Here is a 14763-nt window from a genome sequence, read left to right on the forward strand (position 1 = left end):
TAATTCCTTGCTGGAGGGGGGTCTGTGTTAATTCTCCATGGGATTTCTGCGGAGAGTGGGACCTTTCGTATTAAAATTAACTTAATTTGCATATCTTTTTCTCATTCTTTAGATTTGTAATCAAAATAAATTAATTGGTAATTTATTTATATATAGGTTCAAGAACGACTTTATTTACCTGGGATTAGCTCTATTGTTAAAACTAATAAACCGTGTAAAATCAAATGTTCCATGGATACTATCATTCAACTTAGGATAGCGAGACTTGATGTTTTACTGACCATTCTTTAAGACACTTTGAATTTAGAAATTGAAAAAGGAGCATATAAATTGAACTCAAATTCTAAGCCAATCTCTCTAGCTAACAAGATTCTATTGTCTACAAATTTTCATCCCACTGTTGTCATTCTTGTCACCTCCTTAGGATTAAATCCCCTCTTATCATGGTAGCTGCACCTAGTAATGAACGAACCACGGCCCATAGTAACCAAAAATTAAAAATCCATTGGAAAAACTGGAAGTGGGGAAAGTTTGCTATTTCTAGCAGAATCAGGAATGGTAACTGTTATCTCGATTAGTCTTAATAGTAAAATGTTGTTTTCTAAAGTAAATTATAGGAATTTAAAGATCTAGATTTATGATAAGGAAATTTATGCGGAAAACTATTGGTGCAATTCTTAACAGTTTACACGTTTTAGATCAATTTGAGCGAGATCTATTTTGTAACAAAAAATAGAAGGCAATGTTGTCTTCACCGGTTTGCGTTTTTTTTTTCGCTATAAGACAATACCCTACTTTTTGAGTTTTAGTACACTGTAGTTGAAACTATCTTTATTATACGTCATAATCATTTCTGTAAGTGCCGGGATATTTTTGTATTTCTTATAGCAGCACTTGTCCTTTTAGACCCACAAATGATTGATCTATTGCTCGATTTGGAAGATAATCTTGTTAAATTGATAAGCTCCAAAAACATCGAAGAACAGCAAGCCGGGCTAACCTTTCTTGAGGCTGTTTTGGAAAGCTGTGACTCAATCAAAGACGAAAACTTGCTGAAACTGCTTTCGAAATTGGCTTATGGTAAGTTTAAGGCAATATGTAGGCTTAGGTGTCAGAAAGTATGCTACTTGTATAAATATTGGACTGAAAAATTTGTGTCTACACCCACTAACTGCGAAAAAAGTAAATTGTTAGACATTCTAGCTTTGTGTTAGGCTTCTCTTTTTGTTTTATTAAATCGTGATAATGTATCTGTAATTATTTTTATCAAGTTTCAATTATATTTTAATTCATTATGTATTTTATCATACTTTATATCATAATATATATATAATCATAATATATATATTTTGTCTTATTAACACAAGGTTTTATTTTATAAGATATTTTCTAACAGATATAGGCTGCTTTCTAATTAGTGTATGACGAATAAATCGAAGGACAGCAAGTCGACTGTTTTTTAGACTGTTTTAGAAAGCTATGAATCAATAAGAATTGGGTTATGGTAAGTCTAAGGCAATATATACACATAGTCGTCAGAAAGCGTGCAAAGACTTTGAACATTAAACTAAAAAAAAGTTGTGATTACACACATTAAATACGAAAATAGTATACTGTAAGAGACACTCTAGTTTTTCTTTTATTAAGCTTTTTCATGTTGTCAAATCTAGACAACTCTCTAATTAATATTTTTTCATGTCTATTAAGTTTTAATTATATTTTATTTGATTATGCATTTTATCTCACTTTATAATATACATTTTTACCTTCATTAAGACAGGTTATATTTTATGACATACTCTCTAATGAAAAAGTACAGTTAGTTTCCAGAAAGTGTGCAATCAATTTTGAGCTTGAACTGAAATATTTGCGCACAATGTGCGTTTCGCTTGTGGGCATTGTGTGCTTAGTTTGCGCACACTTAAAATGAAAACAGCACAATTTTAGCCATTTAGGCTTTTGCATCAAACCTTTCTTGTCTTTTTGGCAAATTGGCCCAACAAATTTCTTATGAGCAATTTTATTGTTTTAAGATATGATATTTGATAATTTAGTATTTCAGTGATATATAATATCATTTAATCTACCATAAATATATTTTTACAGCTTGATTATCAAATGCATAAAAAATTATTTTTTTCTATTTGATTTTTTAATTCAAAAGTCGGTGTAATTTCTCATTTAGAGAGGAATATCAAGAATTTATGGTCTTCTTAGGATCTGAAAATAGCTTTATCTCTCGTAAACACTTTCATACCCTATATACGCATTTCCTATCTTCGGCCCTAGACTTAGAGCGCCATCTCATTGTTTTTTATTAGAGAATGCATGTCTAGTAGTGTTTGTTCCTGTCATCGTAAGATTTAAAGGCTATATTATTTGAATTTGGATTAGGTTCAATACACTAGTCCAAGCTAATTCTATTTTTATGCGTGTATTATGACTGTTTAACTCAAATGAATTTGCTGTATTAAAGGTTTCAATTTAAGAATTAAAAGGGTTAATTAAAAGAATTAATTTAAAACTAAAAACCAAGTTTTCCTTTCATTCCTCTGTAGAATTTTTTCAAAAAGAGTTTTACTTTTATTTTTGAAGTAAAAAAAAATTTCCTCTAAAATAGCCTTTGCCATTTTCGTAAACAGCACTTTTAACACTATTTTAAGGTCATGGAAACAACTTCTACCCTCCCACCTCATTCAGGGTGGGAGCGAATTTTGTCCTGTTTGGTGTTGGTATTTAAACTCTCAAATTCAAATTCTTTTTAACCCACATTTAAGGTTTCTTGGTCAAACTGAAGTTAAAAAAAAAAAAAAAATTGTTTGTTGTTTGTCTTAAAGTAGGGTGTTGTGTGCTTTATTGTGCCATAAAGAATGGTAGAATCGACTTAATCAGAGGAATGACCACTCGAGTAAACCATTTTTTGATTTCCAATTGGTCTAATAAAACTTATGATATAATATTGAACTTTACTTGACAGTATATATTAATATAGCATTAGTGTAACCGCTTGTATTATCCTATTCAGGAGAATGAGTAATCGATTATTTTATCGAACTATTAATCGTGCTCGTGACATGCTTGGAACTCTCGAAAGGGCTTTTAGTAGTTACGAAATTGTGTACACCAGCGAACATCTTCGAAGTGTTTATAATATCTCAAAGCTAGAGCTCTCGCGTCAGCACATATTCTTTTTTCGGCCCTTAAAACTGACATATGGTCGTCCTTCCGACGGCTTAGTAATTGCAGTGAATAAGAAGTTTTCTTGCTCTCTTTTTGAATCTTCCGATGATTCCGATGATAGTCACGTGTCAAAGTTTACATCTGAGGACAATTCGATTGATTTAGGCTCTTGGGAAAGTCTTTTTCCCTCATTATTTTCTGACGATCCACCTCCTCTTGACACAACATTTAGATCTATAATTTTGGGTGATTTTACAAATTTAGACCATGCTAAAACTATGTCACTATCACGCCAGTATCTATTCTGGCACATGTTCACCGTCTTAAAACAGGTAAAGCATCGGGTTCAGACGACTTGCAACCCAAACATCTGATATACGGGACAGTAAAGTTGTTCGAACATCTTGCTATTTTATTTCAGGCTTGTATCCCCCAGCAGCATCCTCCTGATGCGCTCTGTAAGGTCTAGTAACACGCATTTTTAGGAAAAATAAATACCTGAAATCCTGTAACGCATATAGACCAATTACTGTATGTTCAACGATTGGCAAGCTTCTTGAGAAGCTTATCTATAATGAAAATAGCACGAAATGCGATCATGGCGATAACCAGTTGGGTTTTTCGGAAGGTCTTGGCGTGCAGAACGCCCATGCAACTCTTCTAGCGATTCGTGAAAGGCATAAAAAGGCAAAAATTAACCTTTACCTTTGTGCCGCTGATATTTCAAAGGCTTTTGACACCATTCTTCACTCGCAAGCAATTCTGTTCTTTTTTGAAAGTGGAAGTTAATCCCTTTGTGTATACCTACCTGTGGCAGTGGTACCAGAATTCTTCAATCCGGGTATGTTTGCAAGGTACTGTTAGTAATCGTATTCGTTTGCGCCGTGGTGTTTAGCAAGGTTCTGTTCTTAGTACGGCAATATTTAATAACAATTAGAGCAGTCACTCGACAGATTCCACCCTACTTACTTGAGCCATATAACGACGCAAGTCACTTGTCTTATGTGGATGACATTCATATCGTGACTGATAATTTTAAGGCACTCCAGAATATTGTTGGTATTGTTTGCTCCGGACTGAAAGAAATCGGTCTTTCAGTTGCTATTTCCATAACACAGTTTCTTGTCTTTGGACTGGATGTTGCCTCCAATAATACAATCCAAGTTGGACCCGCCACAATATCATCTTCCAGTTCATTTAGGTATTTCGAACTTCAATTAGATCATTTCAATTAGAATAGTTGTTTCTTTGAAAGAGAAACTAAGAAAAAGTTATGGTCTTCTCACCAGAGTGAAGGGCTATTTTGATAAGAGAACCCCTGGTCGGGTATATAATGCGTTTTTTGCACCGCATGTGTTGTTTTTGACACCTTTTTGGAAATTTTTCTCTGTATCTGATAAAAAGCAAATCCGATCGCTGTTCTTTAGGCTCTGCAAGTACTGTCTTACTATCCCAGTTTAAGCTCATAATAGTTATATTTCACGACGGTAGGGTGTTTTGAGATTTGTCAAAAATGGACGAGCTGTCACGTAGATCGTGACAGCGATTAAGGATTTTCCACTGAATTGCCTTCTATCAAGTACCTAGCGTCGCTAGTTGTAAGATCTTATAATATTTGAATCATGTACTAAAGCATGAAAAAGGCAATGGAAAAGGGGTTGATTCGGTAATATTTATGGAATGTATGGAAGACCGCAGGAGTAGATAGGAAAAGCCGCATAGGTACTAGGTACCAGCCGGCCTACAGGTCTTAAACTGCCGGGGACAGGCAGCTCAAGTACATCAAACACAAACACATCATCAGAATTAAGTAATTACATAAGGAAAACCCATCGTTAGCTGATTGGATGATAGTTCTATTTTTATCTGAAGATATTTTGTGGAGTCAAAGATGTGAGTGGGCCAATTAAGTAGTCTATATACCCTTACACAAATTTTAGAATTGGAACTGGATACTGAACGACTGTTTGAAAGCTAAATTGTCAAGAATTGTGCGTGATTTTTATCTGTGCCCTTTTTGTTTTTCTTTTAATTTTCTTATACTCTGCTTTAGTGTGTTTTTGTTGTCTTATATGCAGCGATCGTCATCCGTAGAATGACTAAAATAATATAATTGAAACTATCATATTTATACACACAAAAAATAAATAGCTTTTCGGGTTATTCACAAAATGATAAACTTCTGGATTATTCACTAGATCATTTTCAGAGACAGTTCACTTAAAAAGTTCATTTTAAGTCTTGATGTAAAATTTCCGTCTTTAATCTTGTCCAAAAGTATAAAAAATTTATATGAAGGTGGCAAAGCCTTCTGTCTCTACCAACGCAATGTTGCGTTTATAGTTGTTCACTTGGTTGGTCTCATTTTCCCATATATACGACGTGTTTTCGACGTAACACCTTAAGTTAGGTATTCTTCTCTTAGGACACACAGCCTTTCTATGACGAACAAATAAATTTTCAGATGGGGATAAATCGATTTAATTACAAAATGAAAAAAACAGGAAGAAAAGTTTCGATATTTCGATCACATATACAGCGATCGTCATCAGTAGAATTACTAAAAATAGTAGAATTGAAACTAGCATATTTGAAACTGAAATTGAAGCTAATATATTTGAAATAAACTACCTGACCTTGGATAACTGCAGTCGGGTCAAATACGAAGCCAGAACATGTGTCGAGGTTTAGCACACTGAAGTACAACGTCTTCACTCCACCCTTTTTTACATGTCCCAACTCAAACTTTCGTTAAAGGAAGAGAGACTGAAGCAGCGACTTTGATTGAAGACGAAATGGAATCTGAATTTTTGACAACATTGAATTTAATGTTCTATGATATAGAGAGAGGTCAAAACGATTCCAGCAACGTTTAAAAAACCACTTAAGCTTTTGCATATGAAGAGGCAGAGAATAGGTAAGTCGAAACTGCAAACTTAAATGATCGCTTTTTAGGATGTCGCTTGAAATGTCAACCATGGAGCCCTGCATCTCGTGGGCATCTGTTAGAATGAAAGCAAAATCGGAAATGGAGCCCAAGTTGTGCACATAAGAAAACGGCTACGATTGTGGTAGCTGAAAAATGCCACTAGGATGGGACGAAACTAATAATCGAGTAAGCGGTGCATTCTCATTTTTTAGATCCGTGTTAAAATCGCGAAAAATAAATATTGACTTATTTGATGACCGAACCCTATGAATGTATTTAGAAGGCAAAGCACAAGCTGCGGCAAATTTACGATAAAAGGATTCATTTCGCTAGTTCGTTGGCATATAAATACACATCAAAACAAAAGTACCAAAATCAAATGAAAATCATCGGAAAATTCAAAAAGAGAGCAAGAAAACTTCTTATTCACTGCAGTTGCTCGGCCGTCGGTAGGATGACCAGATGTCAGGTTTGCGGCCCAAAAAAAGAATATGTGGTGACACGAGAGCTCTAGCTGTGAGACATTGTAAGCTCTTAGAAGATGTTCGGTGGTGCACACAATTCTTTAACTACTAAAAAGCCTTTCGAGAGTTTCAAGATTGTCACGAGCACCATTAAAATTTTGATAAAATAACGACACAATTCAGTTAGAAATCATCATCACTCAAAGATTAAACACGGGCAGATGAGTTCAATCTTCCTGAGGCCCTTCGAACGCGGAGGTGCTTCTTAAGCTACGGACACACCAAGCTATTGCTACTATAATTTCCTCCACAAGTAGTGCACTTAACAATCTGAGCTGAACATTCTTGATCCTTTTTAGTGTGATCATCTCCACATTTATTACATTTAAAGGATTCTTACAGTCGCTTGCGAAATACCCAAATCTTTGGCAGTTGAGACACTGCTTAGGCTTCTTAATTAGCAGAGTCACTCGGAATAGGTAATGTTTCACCTTGATACCAAACATGATTGTGATATCAAGCTCTTCTTCAGTTTTAGCGTTCAGTTCTACTATTCTAGAGCTTCCATACCTTTTCGCACTTAGAACGGTGCCATCAAGCCCTGGAATCTGGGAGACATAATCGGGATCTTGATATTACCAGCATCCTCAGTTTTAATAACTCTGGCACGAATTTTTAATGTGAGGTGATGGCTGCAACTGCTGCAGTGGCTGACTCTTCATCGATCAAATGCATGACGTATATTTTTTTCGACTGACTGTGTGCTTTACTTTATCTGAGCAACCAATTTTCTGCACAGGCTCACGCTGATTTTCGGGTTATGTACTTTAATATGTGCTGGAATGTTCATTGGCACGACAGGAACAGTGGGTGGTTGATGTGGTGTCGTTGATGGCCAGACAATTGAAACTGCTACCTCTGAGCACTTTTCTTGTTTTTCCACTTAGAAATTTTGCATAAGGAAACACTCGTTTAAGCGTGAAGCCATAATCGCAGCAGCATCATTTGGAAATGATGGTGCATTCGGGAGGTCTACGATGACAAAAAGTGGTGGAGGTTCATCGCGTTGCACTAAGCCGCTAATTGATTCGCACAGACCTGAGAGGAAAGACAAAGGAGGGTGCGGACCTCTCGCTTTTCAAAAATGTTTGTAAATGTGACAGCATTGTGGATCCGACAACGCCCGTAGGCGCTACTCCTTTCTTCTTCGTCGTTAATCATGAAGAAGGTTTATAGGCGATTCCCTCAGGGCAAGACGCAGGTGCATATTACATAATAGGGAACGTTTACTTTGGCTGTTATGTAATAGGGTTTGGTTGTTACCTAATAGTATTTTTATTGTTAGGTTATAGGGCATCTTAGATTTCACTAGTCAAGCGGTGGAGTTTTATTAAGACATTTTCCTTCATAATGTTTTTCGAGACATTTCAAGACATTTTTTAAGACATTTTTCTTCAAGTTGTTTTTAAGGCGTTTTTCTTCAAGATGTTTTTCAAGACGTTTCAAGACGTCTTTAAAACAGTTTTCTTCAAGACGACTTTCAACACGCTTCAAGGCATTTCAAGACGTTACTTAAGACATTTTTCTTCAAGACTCTATTCAGGATTTCTTTAGTTTTTATGTAATTGGGGAATGTTTACTTATGTTAAGGATGACGCGATCTTGTGTAACATGCTAGACTTCAGGGCTTGTTGGGAATCCCGTTTGTAGGTGAGGAGGATACACACGTGGGATGTTACGTTAAGACTATGTACACGTGGGGTGTTACATAATACTTTAAGAGATTTTATTTTCTTTCAAGGTATTTTTTCTCCGGGAACCTTTGTAATCTAAAGATTTTTTGTCTGCATTAGGATTCGAATATAATACCAGAAATTTCCTCCAATGACCAGACCAGAGCCTTTTTCTAGCTGTTAAGACAGGTCGGTTGCGGGTACCAGGGGTAAAAGACGTTGGTTGCGGGTGCCTGGGTTAGTTATAGATGGGTTGCAGGTACCCATGCTATGGGAGGGGTATATTTAGTGGTTTACTGTTTATCATTGTGTGGCTGTGTTGCTGATTCTGTTTTTTTGTTTGTTTTTGGCTCTTTCTCTCACTGTGCCTGTGTGTTTGAGTATGTGTTTGCCTGTCTCTATGTCTATCTTTGTGTGTTTATTTGTTATCTGTGTTTTTATGCGTGTTTTTTTTTGTCTTTCTCTTGTATTTATTTTGTAGTGCAAAACAACAATTCTAACCAAACGAAAGCTAAAATGCTGCTTTGTGAAAATTCTGAGATTGTTAATTGATTTAGAATTTTCGAAAATCTATATGCATATAGAGCTTCGAGTTTTAGAGGCAGTAATGCCAGAGTGTAGTGCATTCGTTTTGAAAAGGCGCAGGTAGTCTTACAAAATTTTATACATTTTAGCCTTAAAGACTGTCCCACAGCAAAGTGGCATTTTCAGCCATTTAAGGTGTAGAAACAACAATTCTTGCCAAAAGTGATCAAAAAAGCCATATTATGAAAATTCCGAGATAGTTAATTTATTTAGAAATATTTATAATCTATTCGTATATTGAGTCTCGTGTTTCTGATGCATTAATGCCATAGGGTAGCACATTCTCTTTAAAAGGTACTGGTATACCTACAAAATATCGGTTAACATAGACATTTATTTTAGCCAAAACGATTGTCCCACAGTAAAGCGGCTTTTTAAGCCTTTTTTGGTGTAAAACAAAAATTCTAGTCAAAAGATGGGTAAAATGCTATTGTGTGAAAATTCCATGATAGTTAATTCATTTAGAATTATTGAAAATCCATGCGCTTATTTAGCTTTGAGTTTCAAAGACAGAAATGTCGTACGGTGTTTCATTAGTTTTTAAACGTTACAGTTAATACTACAAAATACATGGTTATCAGAGACATTTATTTTAGCCAAAAATGACTGTCCCAAAGCAAAGTGGTGTTTTCTGGCATTTTGTGATGCAAAATAAGAATACTAGTCGAAAAAGTTCTAAAAAGATTTTGTGTAAATATTCTGAGATAGTCAATTGATTTAGAATTATTGAAAATTTATTCACATATTTAGCTTAGAGTTTCAGTGGTAGCAACGCCGTACGGTAGCGCATTCGTTTTTAAAAGGTCACATAGTCCTACAAAATAAACGACTAACATAGACATTTATTTCAACCAAAACGACTATCCCACAGCAGTGGTTTTTTCAGGCATTTTGTGGTGCAAAACAACAATTCTAGCCAAAAGAAATACAAAAAGCCATTGTGAGAAAATTCTGAGATGGTCAATTGATTTAGAATTATTGAAAATCTATTCACATATTGAGCCTAGAGTTTCAGTGGCAGTAATGCCCTACGGTAGCGCATTTGTTTTTAAAAGGTGCAGGTAATCCTACAAAATAAACCAGTAGCATAGACATTTATTTTAGCCACAAAGAGTTTACCACAGCAAAGCGGTGTTTTCAGCCATTTGATGTGCAAAACGATAATCCTAGCTAAAAGTAATCAAAAAAGCTATTGTGTAAAAATTCTGAAATAGTTAATTGATTTAGAACTGTTGAAAATCTATTCGCATATTGAGTCTCTAGTGTCTGATCCAGTAATGTCATACGGTAGCACATTCTTTTTAAAAGGTGCTAGTATTCTTACAAAATATTGGTTAACATAAACATTTATTTTTGGTGTAACATAAACAGTAATGTCGGTTAACATAAACAGTAAAGCGGCGTTTTAAGCCATTTTTGGTGTAAAACAAAAATTCTAGTCAAAAGAAGTTTAAAATGCTATTGTGTGGAAATTCCAAGATAGTTAATTCATTTAGAATTATTTAAATTCTATAGGTGTTTTGAGCCTTGAGTTTCTAAGACAGTAATGTCGTACGGTGGTGCATTAGTTTTTAAAAGGTGCAGGTGGGCTACAAAATAAATGGTTATCATAGGCATTTATTTTAGCCATGACTGTCCCACAGCAAAGTGGTGCCTTCTGGGATTTTGTTATTCAAAACAAGAATTCTAGTCTAAAAAGTGCTAAAAAGATTTTATGTAAAAATTCTGAGATAGTCAATTGATCTAGAACTATTGAAAATCTATTCACATATGAGCCTGGAGTTTCAGTGGCAGTAATGCCCTACGGTAGCGCATTCGTTTTTAAAAGGTCAAATAGTTGTGTAAAACGAACGGCTAACATAGACATTTATTTCAGCCAAAAAGACTGTCACACAGCAGTGGTTTTTTCAGGCATTTTGTGGTGCAAAAAACAATTCTAGCCAAAAGAAGTCCAAAAAGCTATTGCGAGAAAATTCTGAAATGGTTAATTGATTTAGAATTATCGAATGTCCATACGTGTATTGAGCCTCTTGTTTCAGAGACAGTAATGGCGTTCGGTACCACATTCGTTTTTAAAAGGTTCAGGTATTCCTGCAAAATAAACGGCTAACATAGGCAGTTATTTTATCCAGTAAGACTGTCCCACAGCAAAGTGGTATTTCTAGCCATATTGGTGTGCAAAACAACAATTCTAGCCAAAAGAACGCTAAAGTGCTATTGTGCTAAAATTCTGAGATCGTTCATGGGTTTGGAACTATCGAAAATAGCGGCAGTAATGCCGTACCGTAGCGCATTCGTTTTAAAAAGGTGGAGCTACTCCTATGAATTAAATGGCTGTAATGCACCGCAGGGCCGGCGCAGGGACCTTAGTAGTCAAGAAGCGTCGTTAATCTGATACAAATAAATGGCGAACATAGACATTTATTTTAGCCAAAAAGACTATCCCCCACAGCAAAGTGGTATTTTCAGCCATTATGTGGTGCAAAACAACAATTTTAGTCAAAAGAACGGTAAAATACTATTTTCTGAAAACTTTGAGATAGTTCACTGATTTAAAATCAGCTTTGATTTTTATTAGCAGTAATGACGTTCGGTAGAGCATTCGTTTCTTAAGATGCAAGTACTAAAAGGTGCATTTGTAATGGTGCAGGTAGTCCTACAAAATAAACGGTTAACATAGACATTTATTTTGGCTAAAAAGACTGTCACACAGCAAAGCAACGCTTTCAGCCATTTTTTGGTGCAAAACAACAGTTTCAGCCAAAAGAGGGCTAAAATTTATTGAGTGAAAATTCTGAGATAGTCAATTGATTTAGAATTATTGAAATCTATAGGCATATTTAGCCTTGAGTTTCAGAGGCAGTAATGCTGTACGGTTTGTTTTTTAAACGTTTTTTGGCACATTCGTTTTTTAAAGGTGCTGATAGTCCTAAAAGATAAACGGCAAACATGGAAATTTCTTTTAGCCAAAAAGACTGTCCCAAAGCACACACACATTCGTGATTTTTCTTCTAGCAAAAAACGGAAAGTTCTTTTTTTGCTTATAAGAGCTTTGTAAAACCAGAACTAAAGGGTAAATGTAAACTTTACCTCTAATAACAACCCTCGCCCTCTGGAATTGCTTGCTAGGGTGGGCTAGCCAAATATTGTCACTGTGGCGTGAATATTCATTGTCCTGGCTCAAAGAAGCGTGGCTGTTTTATTAAATCCTCTCAGAAAAAAACAGATGAAAAAAATGTGTCGCTTTTTCTTGCAGTTACGTCTAATAGAGAAATAGAAACATGACATTTTCATAAAGATTTCTCAGAAATACCTCTGAATATGGCTTAAACGTATCTTCAATGACAACCCACTCCATGGGGATGGTTGGTAGGGTTCCCACCTTTCTTTAATTTAAGTTATTTTCTTATATTTCATCCTTTATAAGCTTTTATATTTGTTTTGTTTTCTTAAAGGTTGTGTTTTTTAAGAATCTGATCCAAATCTCTCTCGCTTAGGTAAAAGTCTAGATCAGCTATCTGAGGCTCTAGTACACCAATTGTGAACCTGGTAGCAGTGTCTCTGTCCGATTGAATCTTGATAAATTGTCGCTTCATATGTTTCGAACTGTAAAAATAATCAAGAAGTTTATTTAATTTTTATAAAATTCATGGTTTTCTTCTCTTTGGAAAATGTTATGTGTGTGACTTTTTGAAAAATTGTCACCTACTTGCCTCTGAATCTTGATAGATTCCACTTCATATGTCTCTAACTCTAAAAAAATCCAATTCATCTGTCCGAGACTTGGGTAAAATCCTGATTCACTATTTTCAGGCTCTAGTGCACTGATTGTGACCCGGCCAGTAGTGTCTGTGTCTGATTGAATCTTGATAAATTTTCATTTCATATGTCTCTAACTCTAAAAATAATCAAGATGTTTCCCCCTCGTCGTCAACTATTATTTTTATGTTTGTATTCTTCTTGAGTGGTTTTCTCTTCTTTGGGAAAATATTATGTGCGTGATTTTGAAAAATTCCCACCCACCTGCTTCTGAATCTTGATTAATTCCCGCTTCATGTGTTTCCAACTCTAAAAAGAATCCGATTCATCTCTCCCAGATTTCGGTAAAAACCTTATTCACCTATTTCATACTCTAGTATACCACTTGTGAGCCTGTAGTAGCGCTTGTGCCTGACCGAAACTTCATAAATTCCATGGTTTTCTCTTCTTTGGAAAAATATGATTTTTGTGGCTTTCGAAAAATTGTCACCCACCTTAAAAAGACCCCCCTGAAAAATACCCCTACACTTTTGGAGGGGTAACATATGCTTGAGAATAAGGCGTTTTATAATAAACATGTTTAATATTAATAGTAAAAACATATATCTACGTACAAAATTTTCTATTTATCACCATTAATTACCCACTTGGTGTGTTCTCAATCTATGTCACGACTTCCGTTTTTCTTCTTCCTTGAATATCTTTTTCATATATTCCAAGAATGGATGTATCTTGGAATCTGCACCAAGAATCGTATCTGGTCCTCGGGGCTATATATTCTATGCAGATATGCAGGGCACTTAACATCTTCCAAATTGAATTTGGCAATATTTTGCTTACAAAGTTTATCTTTAGGCACATTCCCCTTAACAAACAACGCTTCAACTAAAAGAATTTGTATATTTCTTTGGCTTTTTTTAATTGTATTCAGTTCCTTCCACTTTCACAGAATGGGGAAATCACTCTGTCATAGAAATCTAGTCTATTCATATGCCGTAATGTAGTACTCCACAAGTCTTAGTAAGTCGTGCATATCATAATTCAGTGATAGCCAGTGATAGCACGACATTTTACTAAAGTCGATATTGAGCAACAAAAACGAACACTCGAAAATTACGCCATACGAGAACTTTCTTAAACCATTATTTTCACAATCGAAAATGCCAAACATCTTTGAAACTTCTGTGATACCAAGTAACTCTCCATCGAACTTTTATGTCCACACTCTAGATAAGAGTAATCGATTGTGCTAGAGTTTATTGATCGTCAAGAGTGCCTCAGGGTTAATTATTTCGTAACTAACACTCGAGACCATAGAAATCGATCGTGCAAAAGTTGATAGTCCTTAAGAGTGCCTTAGGGTTAAAACCTTTGCACAAATGATGTCCAGGCAAAACACTAAGAAAAAAAATACAACATTAAATGAAAGAAAACATCTCGACTAATATAAATATATAATTTTCGTTTCGTGTTTTGAATATATCATGTGGATTTCTTTTACTATAAGCATATAGTGTCATTTTAAGAACTGGAAAAAAAAGTTGAAAAAATTTCCGAGTTAATTAGAACTAAGTCAAAAAAAAGATAAATATCACTGCAAACATAATTTTTCCAATATTAACTTCACGACTAGAAACCCTGTAGGCAGGTGTGTATTCTCCTGATGAGCTCTTGTGTTGGGTCGTCGCCTCTGATTTATTTCTCTTTCTTATTGTTTTTTAATATTTGGTAAATGACGACTTAATACTTACGACACGACTACCTGCCCATGGATTATTCTTTACGGTTGATTGTGTATGGCTATGCTGTATGAACTATGTAATTGGATGGATGAGTAGGGTTAAGGCCTCATTCAAATACTGATTTATATTAATTACTAAAGTAGGAAAATAGTCTTCCTTTCTCCTTCTGTCTTTCTTCTCTTTTTTTATGGTTTATGTTCATTTCTGTGTTTGTGCTGTTGTATATCATCTTGTGAATTTCGGATGTTATAAGTACATTCAACCTCATTTTAAGACATGTAAATTTTATTTATAAATCCCCCCCCAAAAAAGTGAAAAAATTTCTAAGTAAAAAATAAATTAAAAAGTTCAAAAAAATTCTAATTTCAAAA

The 14763-nt window shown here is 35.0% G+C and overlaps 1 protein-coding gene across 7 annotated transcripts in view; it reads left to right on the forward strand.

Moving 5' to 3' along the window:
* The window catches only part of LOC136026164 (uncharacterized), a 122928-nt gene that overhangs the window by 91648 nt on the left and 16517 nt on the right, over positions 1–14763 (forward strand). For all 7 annotated transcript variants that reach the window (XM_065702476.1, XM_065702475.1, XM_065702481.1 and 4 more), the window contains one exon: positions 907–1080. In XM_065702476.1, coding sequence (XP_065558548.1) covers positions 907–1080 — 174 coding nt within the window. The remainder of the gene's footprint in view (positions 1–906; positions 1081–14763) is intronic.

This window comes from Artemia franciscana, chromosome 4, assembly GCF_032884065.1.
Source record: "Artemia franciscana chromosome 4, ASM3288406v1, whole genome shotgun sequence".
Lineage (NCBI taxonomy): Eukaryota > Metazoa > Arthropoda > Branchiopoda > Anostraca > Artemiidae > Artemia > Artemia franciscana.